Raw genomic sequence first — 17,734 nt, 5'->3', positions numbered from 1 at the left:
TTTCTAATGACACCCAGAGACCCGGTCTCCCGTTCCCTCAGCCTCCCGTTCCCCCGGTCTCCCGGTCCCCCTGCCCCCCCTGCTTTCTAATGACACCCAGAGACACAGTTATACCTACAGTCAGAGTAACCCCAAGGTGACTGTGCTCAGTAGATGAGAGTTCATCATTGGGATAATATAGGAATAATATAATTGCCTTATGGGGACATTTATGATTGTCTTCCAATACTAACAGCTAACCTCCCTCCATGTTTTCAGCATCTGTATCAGTAGTGTAAATCTGTGTACAGAGTGGTTGCCCCTCCAGCATTATTATCAATCACAATGCATAGGTAGTATCCCAAATTGTATCTTATTTCTTATTTAGTGCACTACTTTTGACCAGAGGCCCATAGGGAATAGGGTGCGATTTAGGATGCATGTGATCCACGATGGACTGCATTTTGTTGCATGTCCAGCCTGGCTTGACTGACTGACTGTCTGCTGGGTCTATCCCTTACAACCATGTTCACCCTGCCGTGGCTCTGTCTGGGCTGATGAACTCTACCTGCCAGCACACTGCCTCTATCCCTTTTTTTTTCTCTCTCTCTCTCTCTCTCTCTCTCTCTCTCTCTCTCTCTCTCTCTCTCTCTCTCTCTCTCTCTCTCTCTCTCTCTCTCTCTCTCTCTCTCTCTCTCTCTCTCTCTCTCGCTCTCTCTCTCTCTCTCTCTCTCTCTCTCTCTCTCTCTCTCTCTCTCTCTCTCTCTCTCTCTCTCTGTCCCCCTCCCTTTCCTCCTCTGTACACAGCTGATGAGGGATGACTCAGTTCATTTGGACCAACTGGATGGTTGGATCACGCTTCATCACTGCCTCTCTCTCTTCCAATGCTTTTCTCAAGGAACAGAGGGAGGAGGAGGGATGGAGGAGGTGGGAGGAAGGCCAGAGCTGGAACAGAAGGAGAAGGACAAAGGGAGGAAGAAGGGGGAGGGCCAGAGTGAGAGGATGAAGGAGGGATGGAGTGGGGTAGAAGGAGGAGGGCCAGAGTGAGAGGATGAAGGAGGGCTTGAGTGGGGTAGAAGGAGGAGGGCCAGAGTGAGAGGATGAAGGAGGGCTTGAGTGGGGTAGAAGGGGGAGGGGTTGGACTCCTCTCTCTCCCTCCCTGACTATCTCCCTCCCTCTCTCTCTCTCTCTCCCTCCCTGACTATTTCCCTCCCTCCCTCTCTCTCCCTCCCTGACTATCTCCCTCCCTCTATCTCCCTCCCTGACTATCTCCCTCCCTCTCTCTCACTCCCTGACCATCTCCCTCCCACTCTCCCTCCATGACTATATCCCTCCCTCTCTCTCCCTCCCTAAATATCTCCCTCCCTCCCTCTCTCTCCCTCCCTGACTATCTCCCTCCCTCTCTCCCTCACTGGAAGTAAAAGAGAATGTTACTGTAGTCCTCCTCTATTCTCTGCACCCTCCACACCCACTAGGCATAGGGACGATAGCAGCATCACTCCTCGTGTGCAACCGTGTGGGCCAGCAGTCATGTGACGTGAGCCAGTGGGCAGTGAGGTGGTAGCGGTGGTAGCCATGTCCCCTGGCGTCCACAGGGCACCAGCGCCAAGCCAAGCAGGCCAGGGTTCTAAAGAGTCAGCTTGTGTAGTAGCTCTGCTCTGAGAGGCTGTTGTGGCTGCTACTGTCATCCAGATTGTGGACGGAGGGGAGGAAGCTGGATTAGGGAAGGACGAAGGGAGGGAGGGAAGCAGGGAGGGAGTGAGCGAGAGACCAACATTTGGCATTTGGGAGGAATGTACTGCCCACATCATCCTCAAAGTCGTCATCAGCCCTGTTCTATATTTAACCAAACCAGTCTCTGCTCATTTCAGTTTAAAAAATATATTTAAATCATACACAGCACACGTTTGCTCAGAGGCACGCAGGGATACTCCTCTGACCTCTAACCCCTGACCTTTGCATTGCGTTTGACCCCAAGGGATACACTCTGCAAGCTCTGCAGTAAACAGACACACAACAATGTGGCCCCTGTCTCTCTACATTGAAAGCCCCACACATCCATACAATGTACATGGTTTTGATATGTGGCCTTTGTCTTTCTAGTGGCAGTATAACTTACCATTACAGCATCAAATCCCTCCAGCCTCCACCTAGGTGAGATATTGCTCACATATTCATCTTAATGATAACCCTATTTGTACACACAACACCACTCAATTCCACCATCTCCACCCAGGAATATGAATAATGATTTTAAATAGTGTTTATTATATCACATTTATCTGGATCAAACCACTTAATTTCAAATCCTCAATCCCTCCTCTCGTCCAATTTCAAAAATATATTTACACACAGGCTCATTGTAGCATCGATCTACCACTGTTTAAAAATGACTCTCAAGGCTCTCTGGGGAGAGACTATTGAGTCCTCCAGCTACATTACAGTTGGCAGGCAGGGATGGAGGGAGACAGGCATAGAGGGAGGGATGGAGGGAGACAGGTGTAGAGGGAGAGATGGAGGGGGACAGGCATAGAGGGAGAGATGGAGGGGGACAGGCATAGAGGGAGAGATGGAGGGGGACAGGCATAGAGGGAGAGATGGAGGGGGACAGGCATAGAGGGAGAGATGGAGGGGGACAGGCATAGAGGGAGAGATGGAGGGGGACAGGCATAGAGGGAGAGATGGAGGGGGACAGGCATAGAGGGAGGGATGGAGGGAGACAGGTGTAGAGGGAGAGATGGAGGGGGACAGGCATAGAGGGAGAGATGGAGGGGGACAGGCATAGAGGGAGAGATGGAGGGGGACAGGCATAGAGGGAGAGATGGAGGGGGACAGGCGTAGAGGGAGAGATGGAGGGGGACAGGTGTAGAGGGAGAGATGGAGGGAGACAGGTGTAGAGGGAGAGATGGAGGGGGACAGTCATATAGGGAGAGATGGAGGGGGACAGGCATAGAGGGAGAGATGGAGGGGGACAGGTGTAGAGGGAGAGATGGAGGGGGACAGGCATAAAGGGAGAGATGGAGGGGGACAGGCATAGAGGGAGAGATGGAGGGAGACAGGCATAGAGGGAGAGATGGAGGGGGACAGGCATAAAGGGAGAGATGGAGGGAGACAGGCATAGAGGGAGAGATGGAGGGGGACAGGTGTCGAGGGAGAGATGGAGGGAGACAGGCATAGAGGGAGAGATGGAGGGGGACAGGTGTAGAGGGAGAGATGGAGGGAGACAGGTGTAGAGGGGGAGATGGAGGGAGACAGGTGTAGAGGGAGAGATGGAGGGAGACAGGTGTAGAGGCAGGGATGGAGGGAGACAGGTGTAGAGGCAGGGATGGAGGGAGACAGGCGTAGAGGGAGAGATGGAGGGAGACAGGCGTAGAGGGAGAGATGGAGGGAGACAGGTGTAGAGGGAGAGATGGAGGGAGACAGGCATAGAGGGAGGGATGGAGGGAGACAGGTGTAGAGGGAGAGATGGAGGGAGACAGGTATAGAGGGAAAGATGGAGGGGTGGAGGGAGACAGGCATAGAGGGAGGGATGGAGGGAGACAGGTATAGATGGAGAGATGGAGGGAGACAGGCATAGAGGGAGAGATGTAGGGAGACAGGTGTAGAGGGAGAGATGGAGGGAGACAGGCATAGAGGGAGAGATGTAGGGAGACAGGTGTAGAGGGAGAGATGGAGGGAGACAGGTGTAGATGGAGAGATGGAGGGAGACAGGCATAGAGGGAGGGATGGAGGGAGACAGACATAGAGGGAAGGATGGAGGGAGACAGGCATAGAGGGAGAGATGGAGGGAGACAGGCATAGAGGGAGGGATGGAGGGAGACAGGTGTAGAGGGAGGGATGGAGGGAGACAGGTGTAGAGGGAGAGATGGAGGGATGGAGGGAGACAGACATAGAGGGAGGGATGGAGGGAGACAGGCATAGAGGGAGAGATGGAGGGAGACAGGCATAGAGGGAGAGATGGAGGGAGACAGGTGTAGAGGGAGAGATGGAGGAAGACAGGCATAGAGGGAGGGATGGAGAGAGTCAGGCGTAGAGGGAGAGATGGAGGGAGACAGGTGTAGAGGGAGAGATGGAGGGAGACAGGCATAGAGGGAGAGATGGAGGGAGACAGGTGTAGAGGGAGGGATGGAGGGAGACATGTGTAGAGGGAGGGATGGAGGTGGGGCTAGAGGAAAGGAGGCATGGAGGAAAGGAGAGAGAGAGGGAAGGAGAGAGGGAGGGAGGGAGGAAATGAGGGAGGGTGGCAAGGAGAGAGGGAGGAAATGAGGGATGGTGGCAAGGAGAGAGGGAGGAAATGAGGGATTGTGGCAAGGAGGGCGGGAGGAAATGAGGGAGGGAGGGAGGGCGGGCGGGCGGGTGGGTGTGAGAGAAGCTTGGAGGCAAGGAAGGCGGGAGGGAGAGAGAGATGAAGGCAGCCAAGGAGAGAGGAAAAGAGGCACTGTGGATGGGGTTAGAGGGGAAAGAGCGGCACTGTGGATGGGGTTAGAGGGGAAAGAGAGGCACTGTGGATGGGGTTAGAGTGGAAAGAGAGGCACGGTGGATGGGGTTCGAGGGGAAAGAGAGGCGCTGTGGATGGGGTTAGAGTGGAAAGAGAGGCGCTGTGGATGGGGTAGAGAGGAAAGAGAAGCGCTGTGGATGGGGTTAGAGTGGAAAGAGAGGCACTGTGGATGGGGTTAGAGGGGAAAGAGAGGCGCTGTGGATGGGGTTAGAGTGGAAAGCGAGGCGCTGTGGATGGGGTAGAGAGGAAAGAGGGGCACTGTGGATGGGGTTAGAGGGGAAAGAGAGCCACTGTGGATGGGGTTAGAGGGGAAAGAGAGCCACTGTGGATGGGGTTGGAGGGGAAAGAGAGCATTGATCTAAACTAGATTAGTCTGTGTGTGCTCCCAGCACGGATCAATATGCCATCTCAGGGAGGAGGAGGAGGAGGAATGGAGGAGGAGGAGGAGGAATGGAGGAGGAAGAGGAGGAGGAGGATGAGGAATGGAGGAGGAAGAGGAGGAGGAGGAATGTAGGAGGAGAGATGGAGGAGGACAAGGAGAAATGGAGGAGGAGGAGGAGAAGGATAAGGACAGATGGAGGAGGAGATGTGATCGGAGGAAGAGAAGCCTGTGCTTGCATTATAAATGACCCCAGCTTGGCTAAGAGACGTCAGGGATGGCCGTTGGATAGCATAATAAACCTCTGACCGTAACAAAGTGGAAGATGAGGGATGCAAGGCCTGCATTCCAAATGGCACTCTATTCATTTCATAGTGCACTACTTTTGACCAGAGTCCATAGGGCTCTTGGAAAAATTAACGCACTATATAGATCATAGGGTGATATTTGGGACGCAACGTAGGAAAGGCAGTGTATTAATGATCACCATTGGGTTAATGATTTTGTTAATGATCAACAGAGCAGGATGGAGCGGCCGTCCCATTCATAATCTGTAGTTATTATTATGCAGAACGATTGATTGTGGTGTATTAGCGTGTCCTTGAATAACGAGGGAAAAAGATGGTGGTGTACAGGTCCCTGGACCCCTGAAGGGCCTCTTCTCACTGTCAGACAAGGTGGGAGGGAGGAATAGATAGAAGGCAAGGTGATACTAAATAAGTCTGGTCTGGTTCATCTCAAGAGAAACAGCCCTGGTTCGTTCTACCTCAAAAAGTACAAGAAAGAGGATTTGACACCCCATCATCTCAGAATGTTCTGAAATATTTCCGTAGTTACCATTAGCGGTCCTGAAACTTGTTGTTGAAATATAATTTGATCGATGAGAAATTAAGCTAATAAATTGCACCCAAATTGGCCATTTTCATTTATAGGATTCAGGTAATATTCAATAAATATAGTACCCAACATCCGATTTGAATAAACATATTCCTACCAATGAGTAAGACATGATGCATACCCCCCCCATCATCCCCAAAATATCAAAAGCCACCCAAAGAACACAGACCAACCCCCCCCACACCCCATACCAATCCCACCCCACAACCAGTATGCAGTATCAGTACTCTACATTTGACAAGTAGTATGAAGCTGTGGCTTGGAGTATTGTTTTTTCATACTATTTAATGTATTCTATTTGAATCTGGTGTTTTTGTACAGAGAAATGTGTCATTGAAGTTGCTTGCATTCGTCATCCTATGTTGTAGACTCAAAAGTGGCGCAACTGTCTAAAGCACTGCATCTCAGTGTGAGAGGTGTCAATGCATTCCCTGGTTCAAATCCAGGCTGCATCACATCTGGCCTTGATTGGGAGTCCCATAGGGCGGCGCACAGTTGTCCCAGTGTTGGCTGGAATAGGCCGTCATTGTAAATAAGAATTTGTTCTTAAGTTACTTTTTTTTAAAGTAGTGTGGAAGTGCAAGTTTTGACCACTAGATGCCCCTGTTCCTGCTATACAACCACAGTATTTTACCCATTCGGATGGTCTCTTGTGTTAATTAACATTTCCTTTGCACCTTTGGGAAGAAAACCAATAGATTTGTCTCATTATGAAAGTAAATTGTGTGGTCATCCTCACAATTCAAGCTGTGTGTGGATTTTGCCCATTTCATTGTATTTGTCATGTCTTACTCATTGGTACGAAGACGTTTGGTCCAAATCAGATTTTGTCCACAATATTTATTTTAATCTTATTTGAATCCTATAAATTAAAATGGCCAATCTTGGTGCAATCAATTAGCTTAATTTCTCAGAGAGAAAAATAACATTTCAACAAAAAATATATATATTTTTTTTTACCTGTCTTTATTTTTACCTGTTTCTAACTACAGAAACAATTCCAGAACAATCTGTGATGGTCAAATCAAATCAAATGTATTGGTCACATCCGCGTGTTTAGATGTTATTGCAGGTGGGTCTCAAGACTTGCTGAAATGACATGGAAAGACTCCCCTGCCATTCAGGTTCTCATCATCAATCTCTTCAGACTTTGGTCCAGCGTCAGTCACCTTGCATTATTGAAGTGTACAGGTAGTGTATGAGGAATACAGAGGGTAGTGTCTCAGAAAGGTGTGATAGTATGCTACCATATAGTAAGATAGAGAATTGGGTTCAGTTCAAGGTGCCTACAGTAGGTAGAATGCTGTTTCGACTTGGGTACAGATGTTGAGTATTACACAAACATTTAGCCCACCAGCTCCTTAGTGACACACAGTCACCTGGTAAACAGTACATGGACACTAATCCTCTCCTCTTCCCTCTGTCTCTCTCTCTCTCTCTCTGTGTCTCTGTAGTTATTATCTCTCTCTCTGTGTGTGTCTCTCTGTAGTTATTATCTCTCTCTCTCTCTCTCTGTCTCTCTGTAGTTATTATCTCTCTCTCTCTGTGTCTCTCTGTAGTTATTCTGTCTCTCTCTGTGTCTCTCTGTAGTTATTCTGTCTCTCTCTTTGTGTCTCTCTGTAGTTATTATCTCTCTCTCTGTCTCTCTGTAGTTATTCTGTCTCTCTCTCTCTGTGTCTCTCTGTAGTTATTATCTCTCTCTCTGTGTCTCTCTGTAGTTATTATCTCTCTCTCTGTGTCTCTCTGTAGTTATTATTTACATTTAAGTCATTTAGCAGACGCTCTTATCCAGAGCGACTTACAAATTGGTGCATTCACCTTATGACATCCAGTGGAACAGCCACTTTACAATAGTGCATCTAAATCTTTTAAGGGGGGGGGTGAGAAGGATTACTTTATCCTATCCTAGGTATTCCTTAAAGAGGTGGGGTTTCAGGTGTCTCCGGAAGGTGGTGATTGACTCCGCTGTCCTGGCGTCGTGGGGGAGTTTGTTCCACCATTGGGGGCCAGAGCAGCGAACAGTTTTGACTGGGCTGAGCGGGAACTGTACTTCCTCAGTGGTAGGGAGGCGAGCAGGCCAGAGGTGGATGAACGCAGTGACCTTGTTTGGGTGTAGGGCCTGATCAGAGCCTGGAGGTACTGAGGTGCCGTTCCCCTCACAGCTCCGTAGGCAAGCACCATGGTCTTGTAGCGGATGCGAGCTTCAACTGGAAGCCAGTGGAGAGAGCGGAGGAGCGGGGTGACGTGAGAGAATTTGGGAAGGTTGAACACCAGACGGGCTGCGGCGTTCTGGATGAGTTGTAGGGGTTTAATGGCACAGGCAGGGAGCCCAGCCAACAGCGAGTTGCAGTAATCCAGACCGGAGATGACAAGTGCCTGGATTAGGACCTGCGCCGCTTCCTGTGTGAGGCAGGGTCGTACTCTGCGGATGTTGTAGAGCATGAACCTACAGGAACGGGCCACCGCCTTGATGTTAGTTGAGAATGACAGGGTGTTGTCCAGGATCACGCCAAGGTTCTTAGCGCTCTGGGAGGAGGACACAGTGGAGTTGTCAACCGTGATGGCGAGATCATGGAACGGGCAGTCCTTTCCCGGGAGGAAGAGCAGCTCCGTCTTGCCGAGGTTCAGCTTGAGGTGGTGATCCGTCATCCACACTGATATGTCTGCCAGACATGCAGAGATGCGATTCGCCACCTGGTCATCAGAAGGGGGAAAGGAGAAGATTAATTGTGTGTCGTCTGCATAGCAATGATAGGAGAGACCATGTGAGGTTATGACAGGGCCAAGTGACTTGGTGTATAGCGAGAATAGGAGAGGGCCTAGAACAGAGCCCTGGGGACACCAGTGGTGAGAGCGCGTGGTGAGGAGACAGATTCTCGCCACGCCACCTGGTAGGAGCGACCTGTCAGGTAGGACGCAATCCAAGCGTGGGCCGCGCCGGAGATGCCCAACTCGGAGAGGGTGGAGAGGAGGATCTGATGGTTCACAGTATCGAAGGCAGCCGATAGGTCTAGAAGGATGAGAGCAGAAGAGAGAGTTAGCTTTAGCAGTGCGGAGCGTCTCCGTGATACAGAGAAGAGCAGTCTCAGTTGAATGACTAGTCTTGAAACCTGACTGATTTGGATCAAGAAGGTCATTCTGAGAGAGATAGCGGGAGAGCTGGCCAAGGACGGCACGTTCAAGAGTTTTGGAGAGAAAGGAAAGAAGGGATACTGGTCTGTAGTTGTTGACATCGGAGGGATCGAGTGTAGGTTTTTTCAGAAGGGGTGCAACTCTCGCTCTCTTGAAGACGGCATGGACGTAGCCAGCGGTCAGGGATGAGTTGATGAGCGAGGTGAGGTAAGGGAGAAGGTCTCCGGAAATGGTCTGGAGAAGAGAGGAGGGGATAGGACAAGACGCGAGATTTCATCTGGAGAGAGAGAGGGGAGAAAGAGGTCAGAGCACAGGGTAGGGCAGTGTGAGCAGAACCAGCAGTGTCGTTTGACTTAGCAAACGAGGATCGGATGTCGTCGACCTTCTTTTCAAAATGGTTGACGAAGTCATCTGCAGAGAGGGAGGAGGGGGGGGGAGGATTCAGGAGGGAGGAGAAGGTGGCAAAGAGCTTCCTAGGGTTAGAGGCAGATGCTTGGAATTTAGAGTGGTAGAATTATCTCTCTCTCTGTAGTTATTATCTCTCTCTCTCTGTGTCTCTCTGTAGTTATTATCTCTCTCTCTCTCTGTCTCTCTGTAGTTATTATCTCTCTCTCTCTGTGTCTCTCTGTAGTTATTATCTCTCTCTCTGTGTATCTATGTAGTTATTATCTCTCTCTCTCTGTGTCTCTCTGTAGTTATTATCTCTCTCTCTCTGTGTCTCTCTGTAGTTATTATCTCTCTCTCTCTGTGTATCTATGTAGTTATTATCTCTCTCTCTCTCTGTCTCTTTGTAGTTATCTCTCTCTCTCTCTCTCTCTGTCTCTCTGTAGTTATCTCTCTCTCTCTGTCTCTCTGTAGTTATTTCTCTCTCTCTGTGTCTCTCTGTAGTTATTATCTCTGTCTCTCTGTAGTTATTATCTCTGTGTCTCTCTGTAGTTATTATCTCTCTCTCTCTGTGTCTCTCTGTAGTTATTATCTCTCTCTCTCTGTCTCTCTGTAGTTATCTCTCTCTCTCTGTGTCTCTCTGTAGTTATTCTGTCTCTCTCTTTGTGTCTCTCTGTAGTTATTATCTCTCTCTCTCTGTGTCTCTCTGTAGTTATTATCTCTCTCTTTGTGTCTCTCTGTAGTTATTATCTCTCTCTCTCTCTGTGACTCTGTAGTTATTATCTCTCTCTCTGTGTATCTCTGTAGTTATTATCTCTCTCTCTGTCTCTTTGTAGTTATTCTCTCTCTCTATCTCTGTGTCTCTCTGTGGTTACTCTCTCATCTCTCTCTGTCTCTCTGTGGTTACTCTCTCATCTGTCACTTGTATTGTAGGGAATTAAGGTTGTGCACTATGTTGTGAATAAAAGTTGTGCACTATGTAGGGAATACAAGTCGTACACTATGTTGTGAATAAAAGTTGTGCACTATGTAGGGAATACAAGTCGTGCACTATGTTGTGAATAAAAGTTGTGCACTATGTAGGGAATACAAGTTTTGCACTATATAGGGAATAGAAGTCATGCAGTATGTGTAAGGGGTGCGTAACTGGTGCCAGGAAAGTCAGATGCAGGAGAGCAGAACTGTGTAATAACCTGAGTAGTTTAATTATCAAACACACAAAATATGGGTACAAAATGTGCACAAGCATTTACAACAAACAATTTCACACACAGACATGGGGTGAACAAACATGAAATGTAATTAGGGAAATGTAAACCAGGTGTGTGGGAAAACAAGACAAGACAAAACAAATGGAAAATGAAAGGTGGATCGGCGATGGGTAGAAGATCCGTGACGTCGACCGCCGAACGTCGCTCGAACAAGGAGAGGAACCGACTTCGGCGGAAGTCGTGACAGTATGTTGGGAATAAAAGTTGTGCACTTCGTAGGGAATAAAAGTTGTGCACTACGTAGGGAATCAAATTTGTACACTTTGTAGGGAGTAAAAGGCGTGAACTATGTAGGGAATAAAAGTCGATCAGTATGTAGGGAATCAAATTCATGCAGTAAGTATAGAATAAGATTCCATTATAAATGCAGTTTTTCTCATAGCACCAGTACTCTCCTTGACGGTCCTAGTAATCCATAGATCTTACTACCCCAGTGTAGTCCAGTGGAGGCTGCTCAAGGGAGAACGGCTCACAATAATGGCCGGAAAAGAGCAAATGGAATGGAAACATGGAAACCATGTGTTTGATGTATTTGATACCATTCCATTAATTCCGCTCCAGCCACTAGCACTAGCCCGTCCTCCCCAATTAAAGTTCCACCAGCCTCCTGTGCTTTAGGCAGGTGTTGAATCATACAGCATGTGATCTTCCTGCAGATGGACAGATTACAGTTCAAATAGGAAACAACAAGGGATATTGGATTTATATGTTTTTCTCAAGCCTTCCAAACATGATCGACATATTATAGAAAAACCAATATGATTTTCCAGATACTGAATTAGAAAATAAACTATAGTCTCCAAACGTATTTAAACATTATCGTGTGGAACAATGACCGTTCCTCTCACTCCTCTCTTCAAGGTGTCGGCATGGTGTTGCTTTTGTTCTCTCCTCTCTTTCATCTCCTAGGCTCTCATTTGCCTGATTAACTTCTAGCCGCCTCTCTCTCTCTCTCTCTCTCTCTCTCTCTCTCTCTCTCTCTCTCTCTCTCTCTCTCTCTCTCTCTCTCTTTATCATTCTCTCTCTTTATCATTCTCTCTCTTTATCATTCTCTCTCTCTCTCTCTCTCTCTCTCTATCTCTCTCTCTCTCTCTCTTCTTTATCATTCTCTCTCTCTATCTCTCTATCTCTCTCTCTTTATCATTCTCTCTCTCTCTCTCTCTCTTTATCATTCTCTCTCTTTATCATTCTCTCTCTCTCTCTATCTCTCTCTTTATCATTCTCTCTCTCTATCTCTCTCTCTCTCTCTCTCTCTCTCTCTCTCTCTCTCTCTCTCTCTCTCTCTCTTATCATTCTCTCTCTTTATCATTCTCTCTCTTTATCATTCTCTCTCTCTCTCTCTCTCTCTCTCTCTCTCTCTCTCTCTCTCTCTCTCTATCTCTCTCTCTCTCTCTCTTTATCATTCTCTCTCTCTATCTCTCTCTATCTCTCTCTCTTTTATCATTCTCTCTCTCTCTTTATCATTCTCTCTCTTTATCATTCTCTCTCTCTCTATCTCTCTCTCTCTCTTTATCATTCTTTCTCTCTCTCTCTCTCTCTCTCTCTCTCTCTCTCTCTCTCTCTCTCTCTCTCTCTCTCTCTCTCTCTCTCTCTCTCTCTCTCTTCATCATTCTCTCTCTCTCTATCTCTCTCTCTCTCTCTCTCTCTCTCTCCTCCAGGTGGTCTATAAGAATAATGACATCCGTCTGGAGCTCTCCCGTCTGGCTCGCATCGTAGACCCCAAGATGAAGCTCCAGGGTGAAGTGGTGTTTAAGTGTGAAAACGTACCCACCCTGGACCCAATCAACTTTGAGAGCCCTGATTCCTACCTCAGCCTGCCCAAGTGGAATACCAAGAGGGTCGGTTCCATCTCCTTCGATTTCAGGACCTCCGAACCCAACGGACTCATCCTATTCACCCATGGCAAAGTATACAAACAACACAGCTTACCTGTTGTACTTGTCTTTCTGTCACTCAAACTCCCATTTTTTATGATACTAGTACCAGTTCTGCATGTTGCAGCTATTTTGAACGTTTCACTTGCAATGGTTGCGTTATGTGCTTGATTAACCTGCCTTGGACGAATGCACTGAAGTTTAAGTCTGCTGTGGGTGAGATATTCCCCCTGATAAAAGCCATTTAGCTGAAACGTTGGTCATTGATTTGTACAGTGTATTATCTGTCAGCACCTAAAGAGGGTTCTTTATTTCCAGGCCCAGGACCGTCGCGATGCGGCAGGGAAGAAAAACAACAAGGTGGACTTCTTTGCTGTGGAGCTGCTCGATGGAGGGCTGTACCTGCTGCTGGACATGGGCTCGGGAACCATCAAGGTCAAAGCCACACAGAGCAAGGTCAATGACGGAGCCTGGCACCACGTGGACATTCAGAGGGACGGACGATCAGGTGAGGAGGGAGGTAGAGGAGTGGTGGGGAGGAGGAAGAAGTGGTAAGACATTAATCATGAGGATGATGAAGCAAAACCTTTTTCGATTCAATTTGCTGATTTGCTATTTCCTCCACAGTTTGCTTATTCTGTGTGTCCTCTGACCTGGTAAAGGTTGGACAAACAGAACAGAACACAGAGGTATAGAGAGGAAAATTATAGTAGAGTAAAGAGGTTTGGATGTTGTTGCCTTGATCTCTCTTTATCCCTCTCACAGTCTTTGCTCTCTCTCTCCCTGTCTCTCTCTCACTCTGTTCTCTCTCTCTCAATCTCAATCTCAATTAAATAAAATTCAAGTGGCTCTATTGGTATGGGAAACATACAGTTGAAGTTGGAAGTTTACGTAAACCTTAGCCAAATACATTTTTCACAATTCCTGACATTTAATCCTGGTAAAAATTCCCTGTCTTAGGTCAGTTAGGATCACCACTTTATTTTAAGAATGTGAAATGTCAGAATAATAGTAGAGTGAATTATTTATTTGAGATTTTATTTCTTTCATCACATTCCCAGTGGGTCAGAAGTTTACATACCCTCAATTAGTATTTGGTAGCATTGCTTTTAAATGGTTTAACTTGGGTCAAATGTTTTGGGTAGACTTCCACAAGCTTCCCACAATAAGTTGAGTGATTTTTGGCCCATTCCCCCTGACAGAGCTGATGTAACTGAGTCAGGTTTGTAGGCCTCCTTGCTCGCACATGCTTTTTCAATTCTGCCCACAAATGTTCTATAGGTTTGAGGTAAGGGCTTTATGATGGCCACTCCAATACCTTGACTTTGTTGTCCTTAAGCCATTTTGCCACAGCTTTGGAAGTATGCTCGGGGTCATTGTCCATTTGGAAGACCCATTTGCGACAAAGCTTTAACTTCCTGACTGATGTCTTGAGATGTTCCTTCAATTGGGGTGGGCCACTGATTAAGCAAAGACCTATCTTATGAAAACCCAAATCTCACATTTTAGAAGATAAAATCACATTTCATCCCATCATGAATAATTTCATAATAAAACATTTAAATTGAACAACAATTCCATGTGAATCCGATAACTCTGATGTGTAGACTTTCCACTTTATGTCATCTTATCATTGATGAGAATGTCTCAGATGACAACCGAACTGACATCATATTCATTGTGTACCACCGCATATGTTCAATTGGTCGGATTACCAGAATATAGTTCATTTCCCCCCACCTACTGTTGTTCCCAGAATCTCTATGTTAACCAAGGGTTTTGCAAATTTAACCTCAGTAGGGTAGAGAGAGGAAAAAGGGGGAAAGAGGTGTTTATGACTGTCATAAACCTACCCCCAGGACAACGCCATTACACGTGGTATATCAGACTGTATACCACGGGTATGACAAAACATGTATTTTTAATTACATTGGTAACCAGTTTATAGCAGCAGTAAGGCACCTCGGGGTTTGTGGTATATGGCCAGTATAACATGGCTAAGGGCTGTATCCAGGCACTACTTGTTGCGTCACGCATAAGAACAGCCCTTAGCCGTGGTATATTGGCCATATTCCCCGCCCCTTTAATTAACCCACTTATTTTCATCTCTCCTCTTTCCAGGCATCATCTCAGTCGACAGTCGGAGGACCCCCTTCACAGCCAGCGGAGAGAATGAGATCTTAGACCTGGAGGGAGACCTCTACCTGGGTGGTCTCCCTGACAACCGGGTAGGCCTGGTGTTACCTACCGAACTGTGGACGGCCATGTTGAACTACGGCTATGTGGGCTGCATCAGGGACCTCTTCATCGACGGACGCTCCAAAAACATACGGGCCATCTCCGAGTCTCAGAACACCACAGGCATCAGGCCCACCTGTAGTAAAGTGACAGGGAAACAGTGTGACAGTAATCCCTGTAAGAACAACGGAGTCTGTAAGGAAGGGTGGAACCGCTTCATCTGCGACTGCACCGGGACTGGGTTCTGGGCCACCACGTGTGAGAGAGGTGAGTCTACTGGCTATATTTTGAAAAGTAATTGTTTTTGTACCCATATTTCATTCACCTTAGATGCTGGGTAAATGTGAATAGTGGAGAGGAGCAGAGATAGGGGAAGGGAGGAGAGAGGAAAAGTGTGACTTTGGACAGCTTGTATTTATGGAGGCTTTGCTGAAATATTTAATAGGATTTTACTTTTTCGGCAAAGTGGCTTTTGTGCAGGGTGCTGTTTTCTCCTGGGGGGAATTGAACAGGAGCTTGGCGCACACACACATAAATGCACACACACACACACACACACACACACACACACACACACACACACACACACACACACACACACACACACACACACACACACACACACACACACACACACACACACACACACACACACACACACACACACACACACACACACACGCTGGTGCCAAGGCTGGCTGGCTGGGGTGAAAATGGTCTCCCCATGTCTGGCTTTAAGAGCTCAACTGCATCAAGTTTTTATGAAGAGATAGGGCCACTCTGAGCTGTTGATGGTATGTTTATGTGTGCGTGTATGTGCCAGTCTGTATATGTCTGTCTGTCTGTATGTGTCTGTCTGTCTGTCTGTCTGTCTGTCTGTGTAGGGTGCTAGTGTTCCCTTGGTTTGTGTTCCTTTTCCGATTTGACCAGATAGGTTTAAGAGATGGGTTTAGGCACTTTTATAAGAACAAAGTTCTCGTGAAAATAAATGCTACTGGACTTAGGAATATTTATATTTTTGTGCTGGTTGTTACAGCAGGTATAGAGAGAGACTGGGAGGAGTTACAGCAGGTATAGAGAGAGAGACTGGGAGGAGTTACAGCAGGTATAGAGAGAGACTGGGAGGAGTTACAGCAGGTATAGAGAGACTGGGAGGAGTTACAGCAGGTATAGAGAGAGAGACTGGGAGGAGTTACAGCAGGTATAGAGAGAGACTGGGAGGAGTTACAGCAGGTATAGAGAGACTGGGAGGAGTTACAGCAGGTTTAGAGAGAGAGACTGGGAGGAGTTACAGCAGGTTGAGAGAGAGAGACTGGGAGGAGTTACAGCAGGTATAGAGAGAGAGACTGGGAGGAGTTATAGCAGGTATAGAGAGACTGGGAGGAGTTACAGCAGGTTTAGAGAGAGAGACTGGGAGGAGTTACAGGCTGAAATTTGAGATAAATCCTTCATTCTACTTGAAAGCAAGTCTAAGAAGTTGTAGATCTGTTCTGTGTGTTCTATTTCTTTGCTTCCCGTTCTTAAATATTGGTTTTGTGTCTTTTACTTTTGGTTTTGTACACCAGCTTCAAACAGCTGAAACAACAATATTTTTGGTTGTGTAAAATACATTTTGCAGCATTTTAGATAGTACTGTACAATGGTTCTCTACTCTATATTAGCTTATTTTGTCACATACACTGACAGTAGGCAAGCTATTAGTTTTAGCAACCAGGAAATGCCGTTGCAAATTGTGTATAGTGCAACTTTAATATAAAAAGCAGGTTTATTCTGTGGCAGACTAAATGATGTCTGTCTTATGAACAAGTGACTTCTGTCTATCTCTATTTCACTATTTCTCTGCGAGAGAGGCAGAGATAGAGAGAGATAGAGAGAGTTCATTTATTTTCCTCTTTTTCCTTGAACTATTTGCACATCTTTACAACATCGTATATAGACATAATAATATTTGAAATGTCTTTATTCTTTTGGATCTTCTGTGAGTGTAATGTTTACTGTTAATTTTGATTGTTTATTTCACTTTTGTTTGTTATTTGCTTCACTTGCTTTGGCAATGTACACATATGTTTCCCCTGCCAATAAAGCCCATTTATTGAATTGAATTGAGAGAGAGAGAGAAGCAGAGAGGAGAGGCAATAGGCGGGCAGGCTGTCCGATCGCGTTAACCTTGCCTCAGTCCTGGAGAGACAGCTATTTTTGTACCACTCCGAGGCGTATGGGGGGGGGCTGTTGGGAAAGCACTTCACATAGCGCACAGCCACAGAACACACGCACGCACGCACACACACACACACACACACACACACACACACACACACACACACACACACACACACACACACACACACACACACACACACACACACACACACACACACACACACACACACACACACACACACACACCAGTCAGAAAGACATATCACACAAAATCTTCCCCCTTACTCTCCTCCTCCCACCATCCCTTGTTCCTTCCTCCCTCCCCATCCTGTCCTCAATCACAATGGTAGCTGACCGGGCAGTGGGTTCTTCTGACCCCTGTAGAGAGACGGTGTTCTGATGTGTCGGGCCTGTGGGAGGGAGGAGGGATTTAACGTTAGTGGACCTGATGCTTGCGTCATCACTGTGTTACAACACACACACATATACCCTCATACAGACCGACTATGGTAGGTTGCCTGTAAAACACATCTGGCAATATTTTTTATCCCCCTAAGGTTGGTTTCTGTTCCCTAAACACTAATATGACCCCTCTGTACAAAGTTGAGACTCTTAGGAACACGTACATGTCCATTGTTTTGCTCTAGAACACCCACAAGCCTCACAATCCTCGTCTGAATGTCCCAGGTAAAATTTGAAGACAATAATAGAAGTATACAGAGACTTTCATGCCAAAAATATGGGGTTAAATAACATGTCAAAACAACAAACACATGTTTCCTGATCTTTCTTATATCTCTCAGATGTAGGACAGACACTTCAGAACAAACTTTGTTTTGATAAAACAATTTTGACTATCTGTTAATCAATGCGTTTTCTATGAGCTAATATCAGTAAGGCCCAAAACATATTTTTAGCAAAA

The 17,734-nt window shown here is 46.8% G+C and overlaps 1 protein-coding gene across 13 annotated transcripts in view; it reads left to right on the top strand.

Moving 5' to 3' along the window:
- Nucleotides 1–17,734, top strand: part of LOC118378319 (neurexin-3b-like) — a 778,567-nt gene that overhangs the window by 178,469 nt on the left and 582,364 nt on the right. For all 13 annotated transcript variants that reach the window (XR_008141146.1, XR_008141145.1, XM_052524146.1 and 10 more), the window contains 3 exons: nucleotides 12,199–12,447; nucleotides 12,733–12,922; nucleotides 14,536–14,919. Coding sequence is in view for 11 of the 13 variants with exons in the window: in XM_052524146.1 (XP_052380106.1) it covers nucleotides 12,199–12,447; nucleotides 12,733–12,922; nucleotides 14,536–14,919 (823 nt within the window). In the remaining 2 variants the exon portion in view is untranslated. The remainder of the gene's footprint in view (nucleotides 1–12,198; nucleotides 12,448–12,732; nucleotides 12,923–14,535; nucleotides 14,920–17,734) is intronic.

The sequence above is a fragment of the Oncorhynchus keta genome, chromosome 8, assembly GCF_023373465.1.
Source record: "Oncorhynchus keta strain PuntledgeMale-10-30-2019 chromosome 8, Oket_V2, whole genome shotgun sequence".
In the NCBI taxonomy this organism is placed as follows: Eukaryota; Metazoa; Chordata; class Actinopteri; order Salmoniformes; family Salmonidae; genus Oncorhynchus; species Oncorhynchus keta.
The sequence above is the reverse complement of the archived record's forward strand: the minus strand, read 5'-3'. Positions and strand labels throughout refer to the sequence as shown.